This window comes from Octopus bimaculoides, chromosome 10 (genome assembly GCF_046866305.1).
Source record: "Octopus bimaculoides isolate indiv1 chromosome 10, ASM4686630v1, whole genome shotgun sequence".
In the NCBI taxonomy this organism is placed as follows: domain Eukaryota; kingdom Metazoa; phylum Mollusca; class Cephalopoda; order Octopoda; family Octopodidae; genus Octopus; species Octopus bimaculoides.
Window position 1 is genome coordinate 14,677,300 of NC_142937.1, and position 20,839 is coordinate 14,698,138.

At 34.4% G+C, this 20,839-nt stretch overlaps 1 protein-coding gene across 1 annotated transcript in view; it reads right to left on the reverse strand.

The window, feature by feature from the left end:
• Nucleotides 1–20,829, reverse strand: part of LOC106875009 (uncharacterized) — a 149,036-nt gene extending 128,207 nt beyond the window's left edge. The window contains exons 1-12 of the mRNA XM_089359092.1: nt 20,775–20,829; nt 19,479–19,789; nt 15,346–15,520; nt 12,355–12,501; nt 11,245–11,341; nt 10,576–10,655; nt 7,263–7,364; nt 6,379–6,510; nt 5,254–5,367; nt 3,064–3,161; nt 1,140–1,235; nt 364–535 (exon numbers count right to left, since the gene is read on the reverse strand). Coding sequence (XP_089215218.1) covers nt 364–535; nt 1,140–1,235; nt 3,064–3,161; nt 5,254–5,367; nt 6,379–6,510; nt 7,263–7,364; nt 10,576–10,655; nt 11,245–11,341; nt 12,355–12,501; nt 15,346–15,520; nt 19,479–19,789; nt 20,775–20,829 — 1,579 coding nt within the window. The remainder of the gene's footprint in view (nt 1–363; nt 536–1,139; nt 1,236–3,063; nt 3,162–5,253; nt 5,368–6,378; nt 6,511–7,262; nt 7,365–10,575; nt 10,656–11,244; nt 11,342–12,354; nt 12,502–15,345; nt 15,521–19,478; nt 19,790–20,774) is intronic.
• Between the last annotated feature and the right edge of the window lie 10 nt (nt 20,830–20,839).

The following is a 20,839-nucleotide window of genomic DNA, read 5'->3' on the forward strand; positions in this document are numbered from 1 at the left end:
CATAACATAAACAATTAAATGTAAGAAATAATAATTTCTTAAAGTATGTGTTAATCCCCATGTACCCAGACTTTGTGGACACCCTGTACAATATCATTCTAAAAATAAACAATCACATCATCAAAATCTCAAACCTACAAGATAATGCATGAGTAATTCAAAACAATGAGAATTAATAAGCATTACATTAGACAGAGTAATCAGAATGGTAAAGGATTAATTCTCAGTCCAACACTGCTGAACTATAAATATGTACTACAGGATGGTGTAATATGCAACTGTAGACAGAGTGAGCACTGTATAAATTGATGAATATTTTGTTAGTGTACAGTTACAAGTTCAATTTGTAAAAAGAATTCAAACCTTCAGGTGTAGTTGATGGTACTGATGGGTATGTTTGCAGGGAGGGAGATATTGTCGTTTGTGTTCCGTTTAATGTCACAAAGGTTGTTGGTGTTGTTACATATGGTGATGTGGTAGTTATTGGTACACACTTAGGACAACATTCTCCAGCAGGAGTCATGAGTTCCAAACCCTGTAAATAAAGTAGTAAACTGCTTTTACTCCACAGATTAAAAAGCATACAACAATAAATATATTTGAAAAGCTATCATAACATGATAATACTTGTGAATGCTGACCTAGGTCACATTGTCGCTGTTGCTGTTTGGCTCTCGGTCAGCCCTGATTGAACAGACCCAAGGTCAACAACCTGAAAACCATAACTCATAACCATTCAATGGAGAGCTCTGGTGGACCTGGTCAGCTTTACTCATGATGATGTCTTTGGGGTCACTCACCTGGGATGACCCCAGCTCCATCAAGTAAGAGTGTTTGTGTATGTGAAAGTGTGTGTGTGTGTGTGTGCGTGCATGCATGTGTGCTTTTGTGTTTGTACTTGTCCAGCACACAGCCTAACAAACAGTGTTGGCTTGTTTATATAATCCCTGTAACTTAGCAGTTTGACAAAGGAAACTGACAGAATAAGTACCAGGCTTATAAACAAGTACTAAGTGTCAGTTCATTCAACTAAACTCTTCAAGGTTGCAGTTCAATTACTGAAACAGGTAAAAGATATAAGATAAAGTTAATTAGCTCTCACTTATTCTTAATTTAGTAATTAAAAGAATTATACTTACTGGAGGACAAGTTATACTACCACAGCTATTTCTACATGTAACTGTGTTATTGGAACATTCACAACGGTCACATCCTCGGTCCCAGCTTTCATAAGCCTAAAAAAAATTGTACATTAAATTTTGCTTCAATATATTTTGAAATCATTGGCTTTCACTGGCTTTTGTTTTATAGACATCAAATTAAACAAGAAAACAAAGCTGAAATCTTAGAATTCCACCAATCTTCAACAAGAGGCCATTCACCTGAGATATTTAAGAAGTGTTGCAACATAATTACAAAGCAGCAAGTTTTCTTCTTACACAGAAAACATGCTAATTGGAATCAGTTGTCCAGTATGGATCGGTATTGATTTAAGACAAACAATCAATTAATGAACATTAATTGTGTGGGAATATAATTTTTAAGTCTTGATTTAAAAGACTTTTCATTGAAATAATTTTCCCAAACATAGAACAGCAAACTTGAAAATTGAAGTATGATAATATATAGTTAATTACATATCTTTCCTTTAATGCAATTATGGTCAAATACTTTTTTTAATCTGATTCTAGACAATTTAAATAAATATCTAAATTTAAGCATCTGATGGGAGATTTGACAATATACCATGTTTGATGGTGAGTAAGAAGCACTTTTAGCAAAGAAAAAATTGTCTCAAAAGAAATCACCCCAAGTCCTAAATGCAAAGTTGCACCTCCCATAAGTTAATTTTGTGTTTTAATGCACAAAAACTTTTTTCCTTTGAACATGCAATGCCGGTGCATCATTTATGCCTTCAAATTCAGTAACTGTGTTTTAAAAATTAAGCAATACATCATAGGGAAAATGGATTAACATCAAGTATAATGATATTCATTTACACTGCCCTGCATACATTTTTGGATTACAATTTTCAAAAGAAAGCTTTTAGACTGAAATTTCTATTACTACTTAGTTAATACTGTTTACCTATATTAGAAAGTATGTAATCTGACCAGAGAAAAACTGACTTTGACTACAGTAAATGACTTTCAATTAGGTTGATGTCACAAGAATTTAACCCTTTTGATACCAACATGCCTGAAATTGACCCTGGTTATATGATACAAATTCCATTTTAAAATTATCTAAATTAAAATTTTCCATTGAAATTCCATTTTAGTTTATGTTCCTAACACCAGTTTAATTATGAGTTATTTTTCTGAAGTCTTTATTATTCTGATAATTAATTGAAACATAAGGTGGGAAAAAACCATAAAGCTAGGCATTAATTTGAGGAGTCAACAGTTTTAGAGATTTCACTGCCTTAATTCTAGAAATAATTCTGTAACATATGAGTTAAATAAGCAGACGTATTTCTAGGAATAGTAATAACAAGAAAGGATGAAGGTAAGCTTAGTAAGTGGTGTTAATGATATGCTTGTTATTGATGTTAGTGTTGTAAGTGATGACAATGCTGTTGCTAATGTTGGTGATACTCACACTTCCTGAAGTCAGAAGGACTGATCATCTGTTGTTTGGATGCTTGTGATTATGGAAGGTCAAACATTTATATATTAATCTGAAGCATTTGATTAATGCTTTTGTCACCATATTTCCATTGAAATACACTACACTTAATCATTACTAAGATGATGTTTAGAACATTAATTAACATGAAATTTTGGAGGCAGATTTTAATTTCAATCACCATAAACTAAACAATGTTTGTATCACAGCACCCAGGGCAGTCTCAGACATATCTATATCAAAAGGATTTATAAATAAATATTTTTCCTATTATTCATAACTTTGGGCATTATTGAAGATAGTGGGTAATAACAATGAATATAGTAAATATGATGCTTAAGATGATCTTTATCATTACGATGATGATCATGTTCATCATAATAATGTAATGATAGTGTTGGTAGAGGTGATTATGTTATTATTGGTAAGTCATACCTCTCGTGTTACATTATTCACTTCATCTTTGCAACTGCACATGAGTTCTTTAACAGGACCAGTAGGACCTATAGAGAAGCCTGGTGCTAAATCACAACCTGTAAATAAATAAAATAGCAAAGGAATTATTACTTTTTCTGTTTATGGACTCTACCTGAAATATCTAGATTTTCTTCTTCCCCACAGCAAACAAAATTATTCCTTTTTGGCACTTTTACTTTTTAATATTTGCCAACAGAAACCATCGCTAGTTTCTTCAAATTCTATTGCTTAACTTTTTCAATAGAAACATTGATTACTTTCGATAAGGTACAAGGCTAATTATTTTAAATCTCATGCTGGATTTTAGGAGATTGGTCAGTCCTAACATTCTTGTAGCACTTATTACATCTATTTTGGAATTTGGGGAGTTAAAAATATCATGTCAGGTGAGATGTAAAACTAAGTATCTATGAAACAACAGGTTCAGTGTTTCAACATAATGATTTCCTGCATTGGAGCCAAATCATAAATGAACACAGAAAAGGTAGAAACATATCGACTTGATGCCAGCATATGACTAGTAGTTGTTATATAAAACCCAGAGGAATGAATGGCATAGCTGATATCCAGCAATATTTTAACTCAAAATGTAGAAAGATGAAACTAAATTATTAATAATATATAGTCCAGTTCTCTCTGTTTTCTGATACTTAACTGCTCTCTTACGTATTACCTCATGAACTAAATTTCACCTCATTAACTAAATTTTATAAACTAGTGATTTGTTTATTTTTCTACATTTATTTCATAACACAATCAGTGACATTGGTTACAAGTTTACAATAGGGTAATCTCTTCACTGGTTCACAGCATTTTTGATGAGGAAGGTGACAAAAAGATGTCTACAACTCAGTACAGAACAAACATCACAAGTGTGTTTCATTCAAAAATGGGAAGTTTCTCATTGAGGTTTCAACACAGTCTTTATCAACCAAATAACCTTCACAAGACACTAGTCAATATGAAGCCCCATATCTAGGTACTGCTACTTATTTTATAGTCCTCAGATATAAAAGACAAAAAAAGACTTTTGCCAAAAACAGGATAGCTACCATTCAATGAAGCTATGCTCTTAATAAAATATTACTTCATTTAACCATAGTTATAGAAATAATAAGAACCACTTGGGACTCAAATCTGCTTTTGATGAGCATGCTTAACCCTTAAACATTCAGATTTCTTCGTCAAATGTAATGTTTATTTATTCACATTATTTTGATTTAACGATGCATTATCTGGTAGTTTTGAGATTTTGATGATGTGGTTCTTTATTTTTAGAATGACATGTAAACATTAGCAGGATTGGAAAACGAAGAGGAAGTTCTACCAGAGTTTCTCTGCTTAAGTCTAAGTTTAGAATAGTAGCCAAAAAACGAAGAATTGCATAACTAAACACTCATAGAATAGTAACTTAAGTAGTTACTTTGTTCAGTTTGTCTGGCACAAAAAACAATTCACTGGTAGATTAACTGGTACTTAAGTAAGTAACTAGCAATAAACCATTCAACTATCAGTAATAAAAATAACAAAGTAATTACTTCAATAACTTTACATTTCAAGGTATAATTCATTTTAATATCCCTAGTTGAAAAACAGCAGTGAGCTGGCAGAATTGTTAGCATGCTGGGAAAAATGCTTAGCAGCGTTTCATTCATCTTTACATTCTGAGTTTTGAATTCCATCAAGGTCGACTTAGCCTTTTATCCTTTTGAGGTCAATAAAATAAGTACCAGCAGCGCACTGGGTCAATGTAAGCAACTACCTCACCTCCTAAAATTTCAGGCCTAATGTCTATAGTAGAAAGAAATGTTCCTAGTTGAAGAGTGGTGACAAGCTGGCAGAATCATTACCATACCAGAAAAATTGCTTAGCAGCATTTCTTACGATTTTATGTCCTAAGTTCAAATGCCATCAGGGTTGGTTTTGCCTTTCATCCTCTTGGGGTCGATAAAATAAGTACCAGCTGAACACTGAGGTCATTCTAATGAACTTACCCCCTCCCCCGAGCTTGCTGGCCTTGTGCTAAAACTTCAAACCAATATTTCTAGTCAAAAAATATTTTTCATCGGAAGACGATGCAACGTTTATATCAAAATAAGCTTTGATTAGAGAAATATTTCAAAGAGAAAATTTTAAAGCAACACCAACCTTCAACACAAGGATAAGTTTCATTTTTTATACATCCCTCTGGTGGTGCTACTGAATGACAGAAACTTTCACATTTCTTCTTACAAGGAGTTTTGATGTAAGGATATTTGCACTCTGCAAAAAGACATAAGACAATGATAATATATTAATTATGTCAACATTTATATTTTTATACAAAACAAATATATTTTGGAAATCAGATGCATTAACCCTTTAGCATTCAGATTATTCATTCACATTGTTTTGATTTAATCAAGCATTATCTTCTAGTTTGTAAATTTCTATGATGTACTCTCTTTTACTCTTTACTCTTTTACTTGTTTCAGTCATTTGACTGTGGCCATGCTGGACAACCACCTTTAGTCGAGCAAATCAACCCCAGGACTTGTTCTTTGTAAGCCTAGTACTTATTCTATCAGTCTCCTTTGCCGAACCACTAAGTTACGGGAACGTAAACACACCAGCATCGGTTGTCAAGTGATGTTGGGAAGATAAGCACAGACACAGAAACACACACACATATATATATATACATATATACGACGGGCTTCTTTCAGTTTCTGTCTACCAAATTCACTCACAAGGCTTTGGTCAGCCCGAGGCTATAGTAAAAGACACTTGCCCAAGGTGCCATGCAGTGGGACTGAACCCGGTACTATGTGGTTCGTAAGCAAGCTACTTACCACACAGCCACTCCTACGCCTATTGTGAGTGTTTATTTTTACAGCGAAATTGTAGAGTAAGTGTGAGATCTGGTCAGCTTGGGTATAAGACATAGAATATTTGGGCCAGATATGGCCAGCTTAAATGCTAAAAGGTTAATGTCAAATATTTTTGCTGTTTGATTTTATCAAACCTCTTTTTAAAATTATGTTATTTAGCAATGTTGCATGTGTGTATGTCTGTAGGTATCTTTGCATTAGAATGCAAATATGTAAAATTTGTAAAATTGGAAAGGAAATTTAGTTAGAAATAATAATAATAATAATAATAATAATCATAGCAGAAAGAGACCCTATGAGACCTCTGACAGTAGGCAGCTGTCTGCTCTCACTGAATCTACCTGAGCAAACAAGATCAAGCGCTCTGAGAAGTAAAACAATAATAATAATAGTAATTACCGACCTATAGTAGTTGGTGGAGTTGTAGACCCAAATGGTGTTGTTAAAGAAAATCCAGTGCCAGTGTGATAAGATGAGAAACTTGTAAGTGTTGACAGGGTTGTGTACAGAGTTGTTGGTGCCACTGTCGTAGATGCTGAACAATAAAGGAAGATTTTATTATTAAGATGATTATTTAAACGATTGAATGATACTCACATTGCAAAATCAGGTCACTGCCTGGAATCGAACTCAGAATCTTGGGGTTAGTAGTCCGCACTCTTAACCACTACACCATATGCCCATGGTTAAGAGCGTGGGCTACTAACCCCAAGATTCCAAGTTTGATTCCAGGCACTGACCTGAATAATAATAATAATAAAATGACATTGAAAAATACCTTAGGAATGAGAACCCAGGTTCGAAATTTCCCCCAAGACACCTGATGAAGGCTGGAGGGTATATCAGCCGAAATGTTGTATTAACAAACAAGATGAGGACAAATATCCCTCAAAGGTAAATAATGCTGAAGGTATTTGTAAGATTCTATTGTATCTTTTGTACAGACATTATTTGCACTGCATACACAGTATTGAGTACCTGCACGCAGTTTTCTTGTAGAAGTAGCAAGAACCAATCCAATAGAAGCAAAATATAGATGTACAATATTTTCTCATCTAATAACTAGCTGACATCACATTTTTTTCCATTGTAATTTATGATTTCTATTACTGCAATATTTAAGGCTTGGAAAACTGAAGTATTTTTATAATAATCAAAATTTTCATCAATCAATTATCAATGTTTTAGTCTTGAATGAAATTCCTGACAGACTGGAAGCAATGTGCTCAATTCTAACAGAACATAACTTGAGGAAATAATATAATTTTAATAATGTATAAAACTTACTGCAATTGATTTCATCAAGATCATAAAGACATTCTCTGTTTCCATCACAAATAGTAGCACAGAATCCATCACAGAACATTTTGTCATCACCAACACAAAGCTCTGAAAAGAGATATTAATCATGAAAATTTTAATGAAGAAATTCTCATAATTGAATTGGTTTTGTTGTTGCTGTTTGGTTAGAAAATCTGTGATAGAAGGTCAATGATTAATTTATTTTATATGCTGGGCAGGAGAGGAGATTCAAGGATTGCAATGTTTATAGATCTTCATTAGCTGGAGAGACAGGTGTAGCTGATGTCTGGACTGAACATCTGTAGCAAAAATGGGGATGGGGCAAGAATCAAGGATCTGGTCTGTATGGTTTGTAGTATGAACTCTACTTTGACACACAAGCACCAAAGTGGCATTAAACTTAGTAGGGTGTGAGGCCTAACATCGACCTTTTGATAAAACTTTGAAGTATGAGGAAAGGTGAGTGAGGTTAACAATGTCAAATGCCTATGTTTTTACTATAGCATGGTAGTGGATAAATGAAAAAAGTCAGGGTGTAGGGAGTTACGGAAGGCTGTCCCGAAGAATGGTAGGGTATATGGTACATTACACAGATATGGGATGAGATGCAAGACAAAATTTAGGGAAAAAGAAAAGATACACAGGCTTGGTTTAAATAGCAGATGGTAAGCAGTTGTCATGTTATGGAAAGCAGAAAACATTGTAGTACAACTGAAGAGAAAGAAGACAATGTGTAGCTTTATAGTGAAACAGTTCTTGTGAAATACTGGTCTGAGTTTGGCCACTTAATTTGAAGATTTTAAGAATGGATTTTCGTTACGTATAGATAACACCTGTATATCTTATGAACTTCGTGTCTATGATGTAATCTTTTGGTAGATGACATGTACAACGTAATAAATGACATGCAACAGACAGTCTGGTGATAATTTTCTCCTTCACAAAGAAAGCTAATGTTGGGTTAATGAAGCAAATTATGTTTATTGTTTATTCCTCACTGTAGTGATGGAAGAAAGGAGGGAATTCAACTCTAAAATGCTGATAATACAATAATAAAATCTATGAAAATGACAGAAAATTCAATGGGAAGGTGTTACTAAAGTGATAGGCTGTAAAAAGGAAATAGATAGACAAAAGAAGAAAACATATAGCAAAGAAGAAGGAAAAACAAATATCCATTTTGTCTTTAGATTCTATAAAATAATTAAGTCTATAATTTAAAACAATTGATCATCATCATCATCATCCTTATCACCCCCACCACTATCATCATCATTATCAGTAGCAGTGACATTTTACTTCTGCTTTTCAGTGCTTGCCTGAGTTGTTTCAGCACAGTATCCATCTTGCCACTGTTCTTCATCATCTCTTTTGTAAGTCTTACCAACTTGAGACCAGTCTTGACTATTTCTGCTTATGTTCTTCATAGTTCTTCCTTTCCTATACATCTCTTCTTCATACACTATTTGACATTTTTTCACAAAGTCATTATTCTTTCTCTACAAAACATATCACACTCTTCTCTTTTGTACACTACAGCTAAATGTTTTGATACCCAGTTCTCTCAATTCACTTGTGAGCTATCATTTATACACACTGATATTCTATATTATACACACTGATATTCTATATGTTTCCCCCATTTCTTTCCAGTCTTTACACATCTCTATTCAGTGCCCATGATGCATTACTATGCAGTATAACACTTCATGCAGCAGCATCATACAAGCTGTCCTTTGCTCAAGGATTGAAGCTTCTTGATGTGAACAACAGCAACAACCCCCAAAATTGTTCCCTCCCAATCTTTACTTGAGTTATTATGCTTTCACCCACCCTCCACCAACTTCCTCTGCACAGCTGATATGGTAACCAAGGTGATGGAAATTATCATGTATTCTAAAGAAATTTCTGAGCAATTAAGCATGGTTGTTGAATCATTATTTCTCTGTGACTCTTCAACATGGACACTGAACAAGAGACTTGAAAAGAAAGTTGGCAGTACAAACACAAGAAAGCTCTGCGAAGTTTTCAGTCTTTCTTGGCAGAAAGACTACTATATAGACACAACAAAGCAGAAACTGTATGGCAGTCTTCCTACCATCACCTCAGTTGTCAAAAAAGAACATGTTAATCAAGATACTGCTGGAAAAGCAAGGATGAAATATCCAGTGATCTCCTCTAGAAACCCACACATCAACATACAGGTATCAGCAGACCAAGAACATATATCAATCAACTCATGGAAGATGCTGGATATCAAGTTGAGGATATGAAGACTACTTTGGAAGACTGGGACATATGGTGTGGAAGAGTTGCATTGGTTCAGGCAAGTCACCTGACCAGATAGCTATAGACAGATAGTTCTTGGGTGATTTAACAGATAATTACTCTTGTGCATATCTTTCAACACAGAAACCCTTCTTTTCAGTTATCATTCCTGAGATTCCACAAGACATTTTATGTACTCATCATTTTATTGTTGAAAAGTGGAACTAGGCAAGACTTAATAAAAATGGGATGCTATGAAGGAAAGCAAAACCAACAGAAAAACAGCACCAGAACAAGACTAGCATACAACACCTTCAAGAGCAGTCACTTCAATCAGGATTACTACTCATTTGTGGGTGTCTACAGTCAAAGCAGTGAGACTGAAACAAGACTTTCCAGGCTCAGCTCTATAGTCTCATGAAATAAAGGGATGCCATCATTGTTCATAGTTGATAAAAAGAGTAGAGTTCTTATTTTTCCTTTCTATCTATGACACATGGCTAATTCCCAATTGGTAGTAATGTCTTTATTGCTAACTAATATTTTTCTCTTTGCTAAATTGATTTTTAAGGCCTCTCAATTCCACACTAAGGTTCTTTGTTTTCTTCTAAGTTCTTGGCTGCAAGAAATAGATTATCAACATACAAATACAAACATTCACTTGAACAGCCAAGCTTGAACTTCTTTGCTTTGCCTTGGAGAATTATCGCAAACATAAAGAGGCTGTGAAATGAGTCGTGACAAACACTTAGCTATGTGCTAAATTCATCATGACCTCATAGCTATCTCATACTTTTCAGACAGTTCCTACTCACATGACTTGCACAGCTTTCAAAAACCACGCAATGAAATAATGAAATAGGTAACACACATCAGTCCAATGGTTGCTTTCTTTTTCACAAACACCAATTACTACACCTATACACAGTGACCTTTTATTTTGCTTATAGTAAGTTGTCTAAACAATACTTGTATTTCATTTTACAGGTGCTCCATACCCTGCCAATTCAAATAAACAAATAATACTTACGTGTAGTAGTAGATGGGAACTGTGTTGTGGTATCACACCCAGGTCCCTCTTGACATCTAAATGCTCCTTCAAAACAGGTACTGTTCACAGAGAGATAATATTTCATTACAGACATAATGTAAAGATTGCATTATATTATTGTTAGCATTTAAGGTGGTCCTACCCAACATGAATATTCTACCTATTTTACATCTAAACTAACCAGATCCTGCCTCACACATTTACTTTACGTCGTTCTGAAGATATACAACTGCATCATCAACGTTTCAAAGCTACTACAAGATAGTGCATGATTAATTCTAAACAATGACTAAATAAGTATTATATTTGACAGAGTAATTTGAAAGCTGAAAGTTTTAAGTCCAAATATATATATTTTGCATAAACATGATGTCAAAAGTTATAGAGGAGTCATACAGATGATTTAATAGACACTTATAATAGTCTGATGAAGGAATACAGCTTAGTGGTTAGGGTGTTTTAGGCTCTCGATCATGAGGTCTGAGGTCAATAGCCAGTGGTATATTGTGTCCTTGAGCAAGACACTTTATTTCACATAGCACTAGTCAACTCAGCTGGAGTTGTATCGGTAAATCAAAGAGCCAGCCTTGTCACATTCTGTGTTATGCTGAATGTCCCTGAGAACTACATGCAAAAATGCATACGTACCATTTCCTGCAGTTCATCATAACCACTGTACCAGGTTTATAAGTCTTTCCAGTTGATGGATCAGTACACAGACATTCGCTAATTGGAACGCAATCACCTGAAACAAAGAAAGACAAAAATTAGATGATAAAAAATTGGTAACTAATAAGCAGTTCAGTCAAAAAGTATTTTATTTCTATCAATGAAATTGATAATTAAGAACTCAGAGAGAATGAGAGTGTGTGTGTGTGTTTGTCTGTGTGCATGCGCACATGTATGAGTGTGTGTGTTTGTGTAAATGAGTGCTTACTGGCCATGTGTTAAGTTGTTGGTTTATGTGAAAAGGTTATTTACATTGCTGACCTCTGATGGTCACACACAAGACTAAATCAGGAGAAGCTAACTGTGAGGGCCAACAATCTTATTTGTTCCCAGAGGCACATGTATGGTTGTGTGGTCAAAAAGCTAGTTTTGAAAGCTCATGGTTTTGAATCCAGTTCTACTGCAAGGTACATTGGACAACTGTCTTCTATTATAGCCTCAGGCTGACCAATGTCTTGTGAGTGAATTTGGTAGCTGGAAACCTTGCAGAAGCCCATTGTGTGTAAAGGGGTATTTGCCTGATTTTTTAAGCTGTCCTGAAAGTCTTCCTGCATTTGAGAATTTCCTTATTTTCTGTAGATTATGGAGGAGGAGGAGGAGGAGGAGGAGGAGGATTATACCATGTTTGATATGATGCTGCATGGTATTCTCAAATACAAACCCTATTATCATAGCTGGGTTTGTATTTAAATTTTATTTATCAAATTTATAAAACAGCTGCCTCTCTCTCTCGTAAGTTATAGAAGAAATAATTATATTATAATTCTAATTGCAAAATATCTGACAAAATTAATATTTACCGGTGTGTGTTTTATAAAAACATTTTAACTAAATTCATAATAAAGTGGTGTCTAATTTAATATGATAAGAAAAGCCTCACTTAACAGTGCAATTAGTGAGATTTTGATTAAATTTCATTGCTATTATCATTATTATTAAATCATTAACAAGGTTATTTAAGAATATATTATTTTCAATAGATGGTATATATATACAAAAATGATTTCTAATAAAATATTTAGGTCATACCTTCTTGTTCATAAGTGCCATTTGGACAGAAACACCCTTCAACTTCTCCAGTAGTACAAGTAAAATCAGATTTCCCAAAGTCTACACATGATTTGGGACAGGAGGTGTGACATGGAAAATATTCCCGACCGGTGGGGCACTGAATTCCTAAAGAAAGAAATAAAGAGAAAAATACCATTTATTGTCTTCAACATACATCATTAAAAGTTTGATATAACATTGTAATAGGAAGGAAATATCTAGAAGGAAAATAAAGGATTTGGGAAAAATGTAGACTGCCCATAGTAATGATGACAGTAATAAAACCCCAGTCCTTGATCGAACAGATGTATGATCAAAAGCAAATGCATTCTAGCTTTGTCTTTTCCTCATGTGTAAGGAACCAAGGACCACATTATCCAATGTGCCATTTTTCTAATATTGTAAGATATGACACATGTGCTGGTGGCACGTTAGAAAATCATTCGGGTGAGGTTGTTGCCAGTGCCGCTGGACTGGCTCCCGTGCAGGCGGCACGTAAAAAACACCTTTTTGAGCGTGGCCGTTGCCAGTACCATGTGACTGGCCCTTGTGCCGGTGGCACGTAAAAGCACCCACTACACTCTCAGAGTGGTTGGCGTTAGGAAGGGCATCCAGCTGTAGAAACTCTGCCAGATCAGATTGGAGCCTGGTGCAGCCTTCTGGCTTGCCAGTCATCAGTCAACTCGTCCAACCCATGCTAGCATGGAAAGCGGACTTTAAACAACGATGATGATGATGATTGATCAGAAGTCTTGGCAGATTGAACGACATGCTGCTATGTTTAGCAGGTCAAATGACCATGAAGAGGTTTCTTGATTAAGATAGTAAGCTCCTTCAATATATATACAGAAGGATTACATAATACTTTCAGTAGAGTGCATATTTATTTAAACTTTACAACGAAAAGGTTGACAAAGTCTTGGCTTGGGTATGCAATATTTGCAGTCTCATGAAGGCAAGCAAAACAAAACTTGGAAATCACTGTCAACATTTTCCTGATAAAAGTTTAATTATATATGTTGGCAAAAAGCTATCTGCCTCAATACTACATTCTCTTCAGTTGAGAGAACTGGTCTTGAGCGTATCTTGTTGACCTCATTAATGGTGGTACCATGTTAAAAGTACCTAGTACACACTGTAGTGGTTGGCATTAGGAACATTATCAAGCCATACAATCCATGCCAAAGCAGACACTAGAGCTTGATGCAGTCCTCTGGTTTCCCATCTCCTTATGAACTGTCCAACCCATTCCATAAATAATGATGATGATGCTATATATATGTATAAATACACACACACACACTTAACATGTAATGTGTGTGTGTGTGTGTGTGTGTGTGTGTGTGTGTGTGTGTGTGTGTGTGTGTGTGTGTGTGTGTGTGTGTGTGTGTGTGTGTGTGTGTGTGTGTGTGTGTGTGTGTGTGTGTGTGTGTGTGTGTGTGTGTGTGTGTGTGTGAAAAAAGATAAATGAACTGATTCAAATATATCACTGGTGCTATTTTGTAACACCCAATGCTGCATGATTTTATGAAATGCCCTTTCAGAAATGAAAGGCCATAACCAAAGTAGCAAAACACATATCATTTGGTATTTTAGCCTTTCTGCCAACTGCAACTAAATTAGATTGATTTCTATTTCAAAATAAATTTGGATAAAGAATAAAGATATCATGTAAACATTTAAATTTTTTCATGAAGGATTTTAAGGGGTGATAAAGCCAAGTGAAACGAGAGCAGCTGATCAACAACAGAAGTGGTTGTGATTTAAAACTATATTAAATATATTTGCAGGCAAGCTAAATCTGCTTTGGCCCCAGAATCTCTTCATAGAAACATTAACTCTGTTTAGGGCTACATATAATGTTCTTTAATTAAACATTGTTTGTTTGTTTTATTTTTATGGGGTCGGATTGCTTGTATTTTTAAGGAAATTTATCTTTCATAGTCAGAGAAAACTTAATATGGATAGACTGGTTGGGGCTGTTATTGTTGTACATTCAAAATTTGATTGTTTGATTCCTAACAGCACAACTGAAATTAACTTGAGTATGATAACAAATTTTGGAGCCTTTTGACTTGGAAGAAAACCAAATGATTTCAAGGAAGACATCCCTAATTACATTTTGGTTTTTTTATTGGTTTCACAGATCCTTCTTTCATCAAACTTAACAGAAATTAACCCCAGTCAGTTTTGAGCTCAAAATAATGTAAAAAAGTTTAGAAAGGGTAAATGAGTTTAATATCATAATTTTTGAAGAGAGATCTAAAGTCAGTTGAATCACAGCTTGTATGTGGAATGAACAAAAACCTTAGTACCAGCAGAACTTGACATCAGGATATTGTGAAAGGGAACTAAATATTCATTTCAAATTTTGGCACAAGGCCAGCAATTTTAGGGGAGGGGTAAGTTGATTACATTAACCCCAGTACTCTTATTTTTATCAATCTCAAAATGATGAAAGGCAATGATGACCTCAGCAGCATTTGAACTCAGAACATAAAGATAGATGAAATGCCGCTAACCAATTTGCCCAGCATGCTGGCAATTCTGCCAGTTTGCTACCCTAAAGAAACTAAATATTGATTTCAAATTTCAGCACAAGGGCAGTGATTTGACAGGAGGGGCAAGTCGAATACATCAACCTCAGTAACTGACCGGTAGTTATTGTATCAAAAAGAATCTGGTCTAATCTCTCTGCTATTTCTACTAAGTAACCAGACTCAAAACAATCAAGTTTAAAAAATATGGGAGTTTCTTATACATAGATAGTATTATAATCCTTTACAAAACCTTTTTTCTAAATGTTAAGCCCCCAAAATTAAGGGGTTACTTATACATGAGGGTTCCTTACACATGTTAAAATACAGTAAATACTACTAACAAAAGGACAATATAAATAATTTTTGGATTGCCGAAAGTTATTACAAATGATTAACATTTTATTAAACTTTTGTGCAATATCCAACTTACCACAAACTTCTTCGGATGTGGACATTTCATGTGCTCTCCAGTTGATGCAAATACCAGCTCTCAAACAGCGGGCAGCATATGCTGCAACAGCCGTGCAGAAGCACTGGCAGTCACCTCCTCTATCGCAAGAACAAGAATCATCCCGACATGAAGTATAGTACCAATTTGGATCCACCTAACAAAGAGGTAATACAATGAGTATTTTTCAATACCAAAAGCATTTTTTTGTACAGCATGGATTAATGATCATCTATGAAAGACACTGACTTTTATAATATAAAGAACAATAAATTTCCAAAAATTTCAATGTAAATGACAATTCTTTTATTCTTTTATTTGTTTCAGTCATTTGACTGCAGCCATGCTGGAGCACCGCCTTTTAGTTGAAGAAATCAACCCTAGGACTTATTCTTCGTAAGCTTAGTATTTATTTTATTGGTCTTTTTTGCCGAACTACTGAGTTACAGGGACATAAACACACCAACATCAGTGGTCAAGCGATGGTAGAGGGACAAACACAGACACACAAACATATACATATATATATATATATATATATATATATACATATATATGACAGGCTTCTTTCAATTTCTGTCCACCAAATCCACTCACAAGGCTTTGATTGGCCCGAGGCTATAGTAGAAGACACTTGCCCAAGGTGCCACACAGTGGGATTGAACCCGGAACCATGTGGTTGGGAAGCAAGCTTCTTACCACACATGTATGGCTGATATATTTTAAAATAAAACCAAGAAATAACTTATGTTATCCTTTATATATACGGCAAAGATCAACAACCAAGAGTTGATCTCTGCTGAAACCACAGGCTTAAAAATAAACAATGTGTGCTTCATTTGTCTGCTTACAATTCAATTAAGTTTAGGAAATAAATACTGAAACAGAAACTTAATTTTGAAATAAAATAATTAAATTACTGGGTTTAAATGTTCACTTTTTATCTTTGTTTTGAAATGTTTTTATAAGAAAACATAGAACAAGTTGACATTTAATAAATTTGGTTACTGTGACTTTTATATAGCAACATTTTACTGTTTAGAATGATCTAAGTTTCGTGAGAAGCTTATAGAATTATTATTATATAGAGTGATGGTAATAACATTGTACAATGATGTTATCACTATTTTCTCATTTGTATATCAACTAACAAATTACAGTTGTATGTCCAACATGTCATCTAAGTGAGTATATTATTATAATAAATGAAAGATTGTCATGGTCAGTTACCAGGCAAGGCTGTCCAATAGAAAGGTTATGTTGGTATATTCATATTACATTATGTTAATACATTCACATGTACAATATATTGCCTCTGTGAGTCAAGTGTAATATCAATAATTATTACTTATATTCTTAAAGTCAAGTGACTTGTAGTTAGTAGATTATGAATTAATAAACTCTCTCTCTCTCTATATATATATATATATATAGGCCTGTCAGCTCAATATCTCTCCCCATGAGAGAGAGATGATGAGCTGACTGGCCTATGTAGGTTCGGAGGTGCTGGTAATATGCATAATTGCCTGCATCTTCAGACTTGCAAACTAGAATATCATACTGATGACGGAAATGAAGGTTTTTACCATTCTAATCCAGAAACGCGTCTATGATTAACTAAGACTGGTTAGTTTCGTTGTTTTTTTCTTCTTGTTTTGCCTTTGTGAGTTACAAGTACTGCTATCTGTTGGAGCTTTAGCACTTTAGCTGCTATTTCTGAACTTCGGTATGTGGTGAAGCAACTGTTGCTGATCCCTTAACTATGTTTATATATATATATATATATATATATATATATATATATATGTTAAATCTCTGAACGAGGTGTTAACAGTAACTGCACGATAAAGTGAAGTATATTTGCCATTTAAATGTGGCAGACCCCTAAGGGTGGATGTTACTGTTGCTTTTAGCCCCAGGAGAACATCTCCTCCAGCTGGCTTATCGACACATATCTGTGTCCTGTCTATTTTTGCCAAGGGAAGTTATCCTTCCCATCTTGATCTGCGATACGTACGGACCCGAGTTTCAGGGTTATTTCCCTTCTTCAGCGTACGATAGACAGGACACAGATATGTGTCGATAAGCCAGCTGGAGGAGATGTTCTCCTGGGGCTAAAAGCAACAGTAACATCCACCCTTAGGGGTCTGCCACATTTAAATGGCAAATATACTTCACTTTATCGTGCAGTTACTGTTAACACCTCGTTCAGAGATTTAACATTGCTTGTTTTCACTTTTTCGATATCAGTGAATAACTTCACTGGAAAAAGACTTATATATTGCCAAGGGATTGTCATTCTCATCAAAGGTCGGCGATTATCGTACGCTGAAGAAGGGAAATAACCCTGAAACTCGGGTCCGTACGTATCGCAGATCAAGATGGGAAGGATAACTTCCCTTGGCAAAAATAGACAGGACACAGATATGTGTCGATAAGCCAGCTGGAGGAGATGTTCTCCTGGGGCTAAAAGCAACAGTAACATCCACCCTTGGGGGTCTGCCACATTTAAATGGCAAATATACTTCACTTTATATATATATAGTTTTAGGGAAAATAACCAATTTTCAAGAACTCATCGATGAAAATCCACTATCACATATAGAAAAATTAATAATTAAAAGCACAATAAATGAGTATAATATAAAGTAAAGTAAATATCATAAGATAAATATAATATTATATTATATTATATTATATTTATCTTATGATATTTACTTTACTTTATATTATACTCATTTATTGTGCTTTTAATTATTAATTTTTCTATATGTGATAGTGGATTTTCATTGATGAGTTCTTGAAAATTGGTTATTTTCCCTAAAACTATATATTTTATATATATACTTTATCTATAAGGCTCAATTTAATTTTAATTTTTTATAAATTGATTTTAATTGAGTTTTTTACCTGTAATTTTGGATTTTGTCCCTAATATTATTATATATATATATATATATATAGGGAGAATTCATCATATTTGGTGGCCTATAAAGCACACCTTTTTTACTCAAAAATGGCTTTAAAAATCCCTGCATCCAATACACTTAATGTAGGCTCAAAACTCACAACTGTTGGCCAAAATTATACAATCGGTTACGGTATATTTATATCATACCAATCACCTATGGTATGTTTATATTGAATGTGGATGCAATAAAATGCTTATAATTACCGGTAATAACAAGGATATACAGGTAAGTGGAGGAATTAAAACATTACTTTAGTGGTAATTTATTTTACAAAAGTATAGCCTAGGCTAGGGTGCGTCCTATGCATTTGTGCGTCTTATAGGCCATCAAATATGGTATATATATATATATGTGTGTGTGTGTGTGTGTGTGTGTGTGTGTCTGTGTGTGTGTGTGTGTGTGTGTGTGTGCGTATGTGTGTGTGTGTTGGTGTGTGTCCCCCACCAGCACCACTAGCATAACCACCTGACAACTAATGTTGGCTTCTTTACATCCCCTAGTACTTTAGCTGCTTTTTCTGAACTTCGGTATGTGGTGAAGCAACTGTTGCTGATCCCTTAACTATGTTTATATATATATATATATATATAGTTTTAGGGAAAATAACCAATTTTCAAGAACTCATCGATGAAAATCCACTATCACATATAGAAAAATTAATAATTAAAAGCACAATAAATGAGTATAATATAAAGTAAAGTAAATATCATAAGATAGATATAATAATTATATTATATTTATCTTATGTGAAAAAGAGACAAACAGAATAAGTAAGAAGCTTAAAAAAAAAAAAATTCCAGGGTCAACTTGTTCATCTAAACATTTCAAAGCAGTACTTCAGCACAGCCACAGTCCCATCACTGAAACAAGTACAAAATACATACATATAAATATATAACATTATTGCCACCAATATTTATAGCTTAATTTAACAGAGAGACACAGCACACACTCTGTTGTTCCACTGGTAGCACAGACTCCCAGAATGGAATAGTTACAAAGTTTAAGTGCAGTCAGTGGGCTTATCTGTTTAGTGGGCTTAACTGTTCAGAGTTAGTCCTTGTAGCAATCTACCGTATTTGCTTTTTAAAATCTGTCATTAATTAATGTTGATGCCAAAACATAGAGACTGGTGATACTTACCGATGAATGGCATGGTTCAAATATTTTGCCCAAGATTATCCTGCATGACATTTCTGCCCAAGACTGTCGATGTGAATTCAATACACAAGGATTCGGAAGCTCTTTATCAACAATGGCACAAGATTCTCTGACCCTCCAACTGTTAGCAAATGCCAATGGACTTTGTGTATGTTCTGGGAAAGAGCTTTTGTCCCTGAAGTCATTATTAGCAATTTGATCATAGTTTCCACAAAGGCCACACACTCGGCCCATATATTTATTTTCTAATGTTATATATAACCTCATACTCTTATCCCATACAAGAGTGATGCCTGAAACGAAAATTACACAGAAATTATAAAATATTGTTATATAAGAAAAATACATATATTTGTGTGAACACACATACACATCGATGGAGTTCATTCATTCTTTTACCAGGCTCAGTCAGTAGACTGTAGCCATGAGGAAGAACTATTTTCCACTGACGGTTTTACTTGGTCTTATCAAGACCACTACTTTGATGCAGTTTTACTGACCTCATAAAGGATAAAAGGTAAAATCAAAATAGGTGTAACGAAAGTAATCAGTACCTGATTTTTACATATAGAAAGAAAGAAAGAAAGAAAGAAAGAAAGAAAGAAAGAAAGAAAGAAGGAAAGAAAGAAAGAAAGAAAGAAAGAAAGAAAGAAAGAAAGAAAGATGGATGTATACACACATATACATTCATATGTATACACATATATATACATATACATACGTTTTAATATACATACATAGACATATATATACACACACATATATACACTCACACACATACATACATACATACATGCATACATACATACATACATACAGACAGACAGACAGACAGACATACATACAGACAGACAGACAGACATACAGACATACAGACATACAGACAGACAGACAGACAGAGGAGGAGAGAGAAAGAGAGAGCAAATATAGGAGAAATTATGATAAAACTAGTTCCTATATACGTTTCACCATTGTGGTTGTTTGGAACTCAGCATTGGAAATTTCAAGTGTAATCCAATGCTTAACTATAAAGGAATACTTTATTTGCTTTGTATAGCATAACTAGTAATACTAATAAGTATAATGGCAGCTTGACTACTATACTGGAAGCAGTATAGCATGCACCCCCACCCTATCACACTACCACCCTTACTTCATCATAATCATCAGTCTTGGAAGCTCTACATAACATCATACCTGTTTCTTCTCATTTTCTGGGAAAATCATTAAAAAGTAATGAAAAACACATAAAACAGAAATAAAGTTGTTGGTACATACCATGAGCTTCAATCATAATATAAGTCCCGACTTCTTTAATTGTAAAATTTGCCATCGGTGTACCT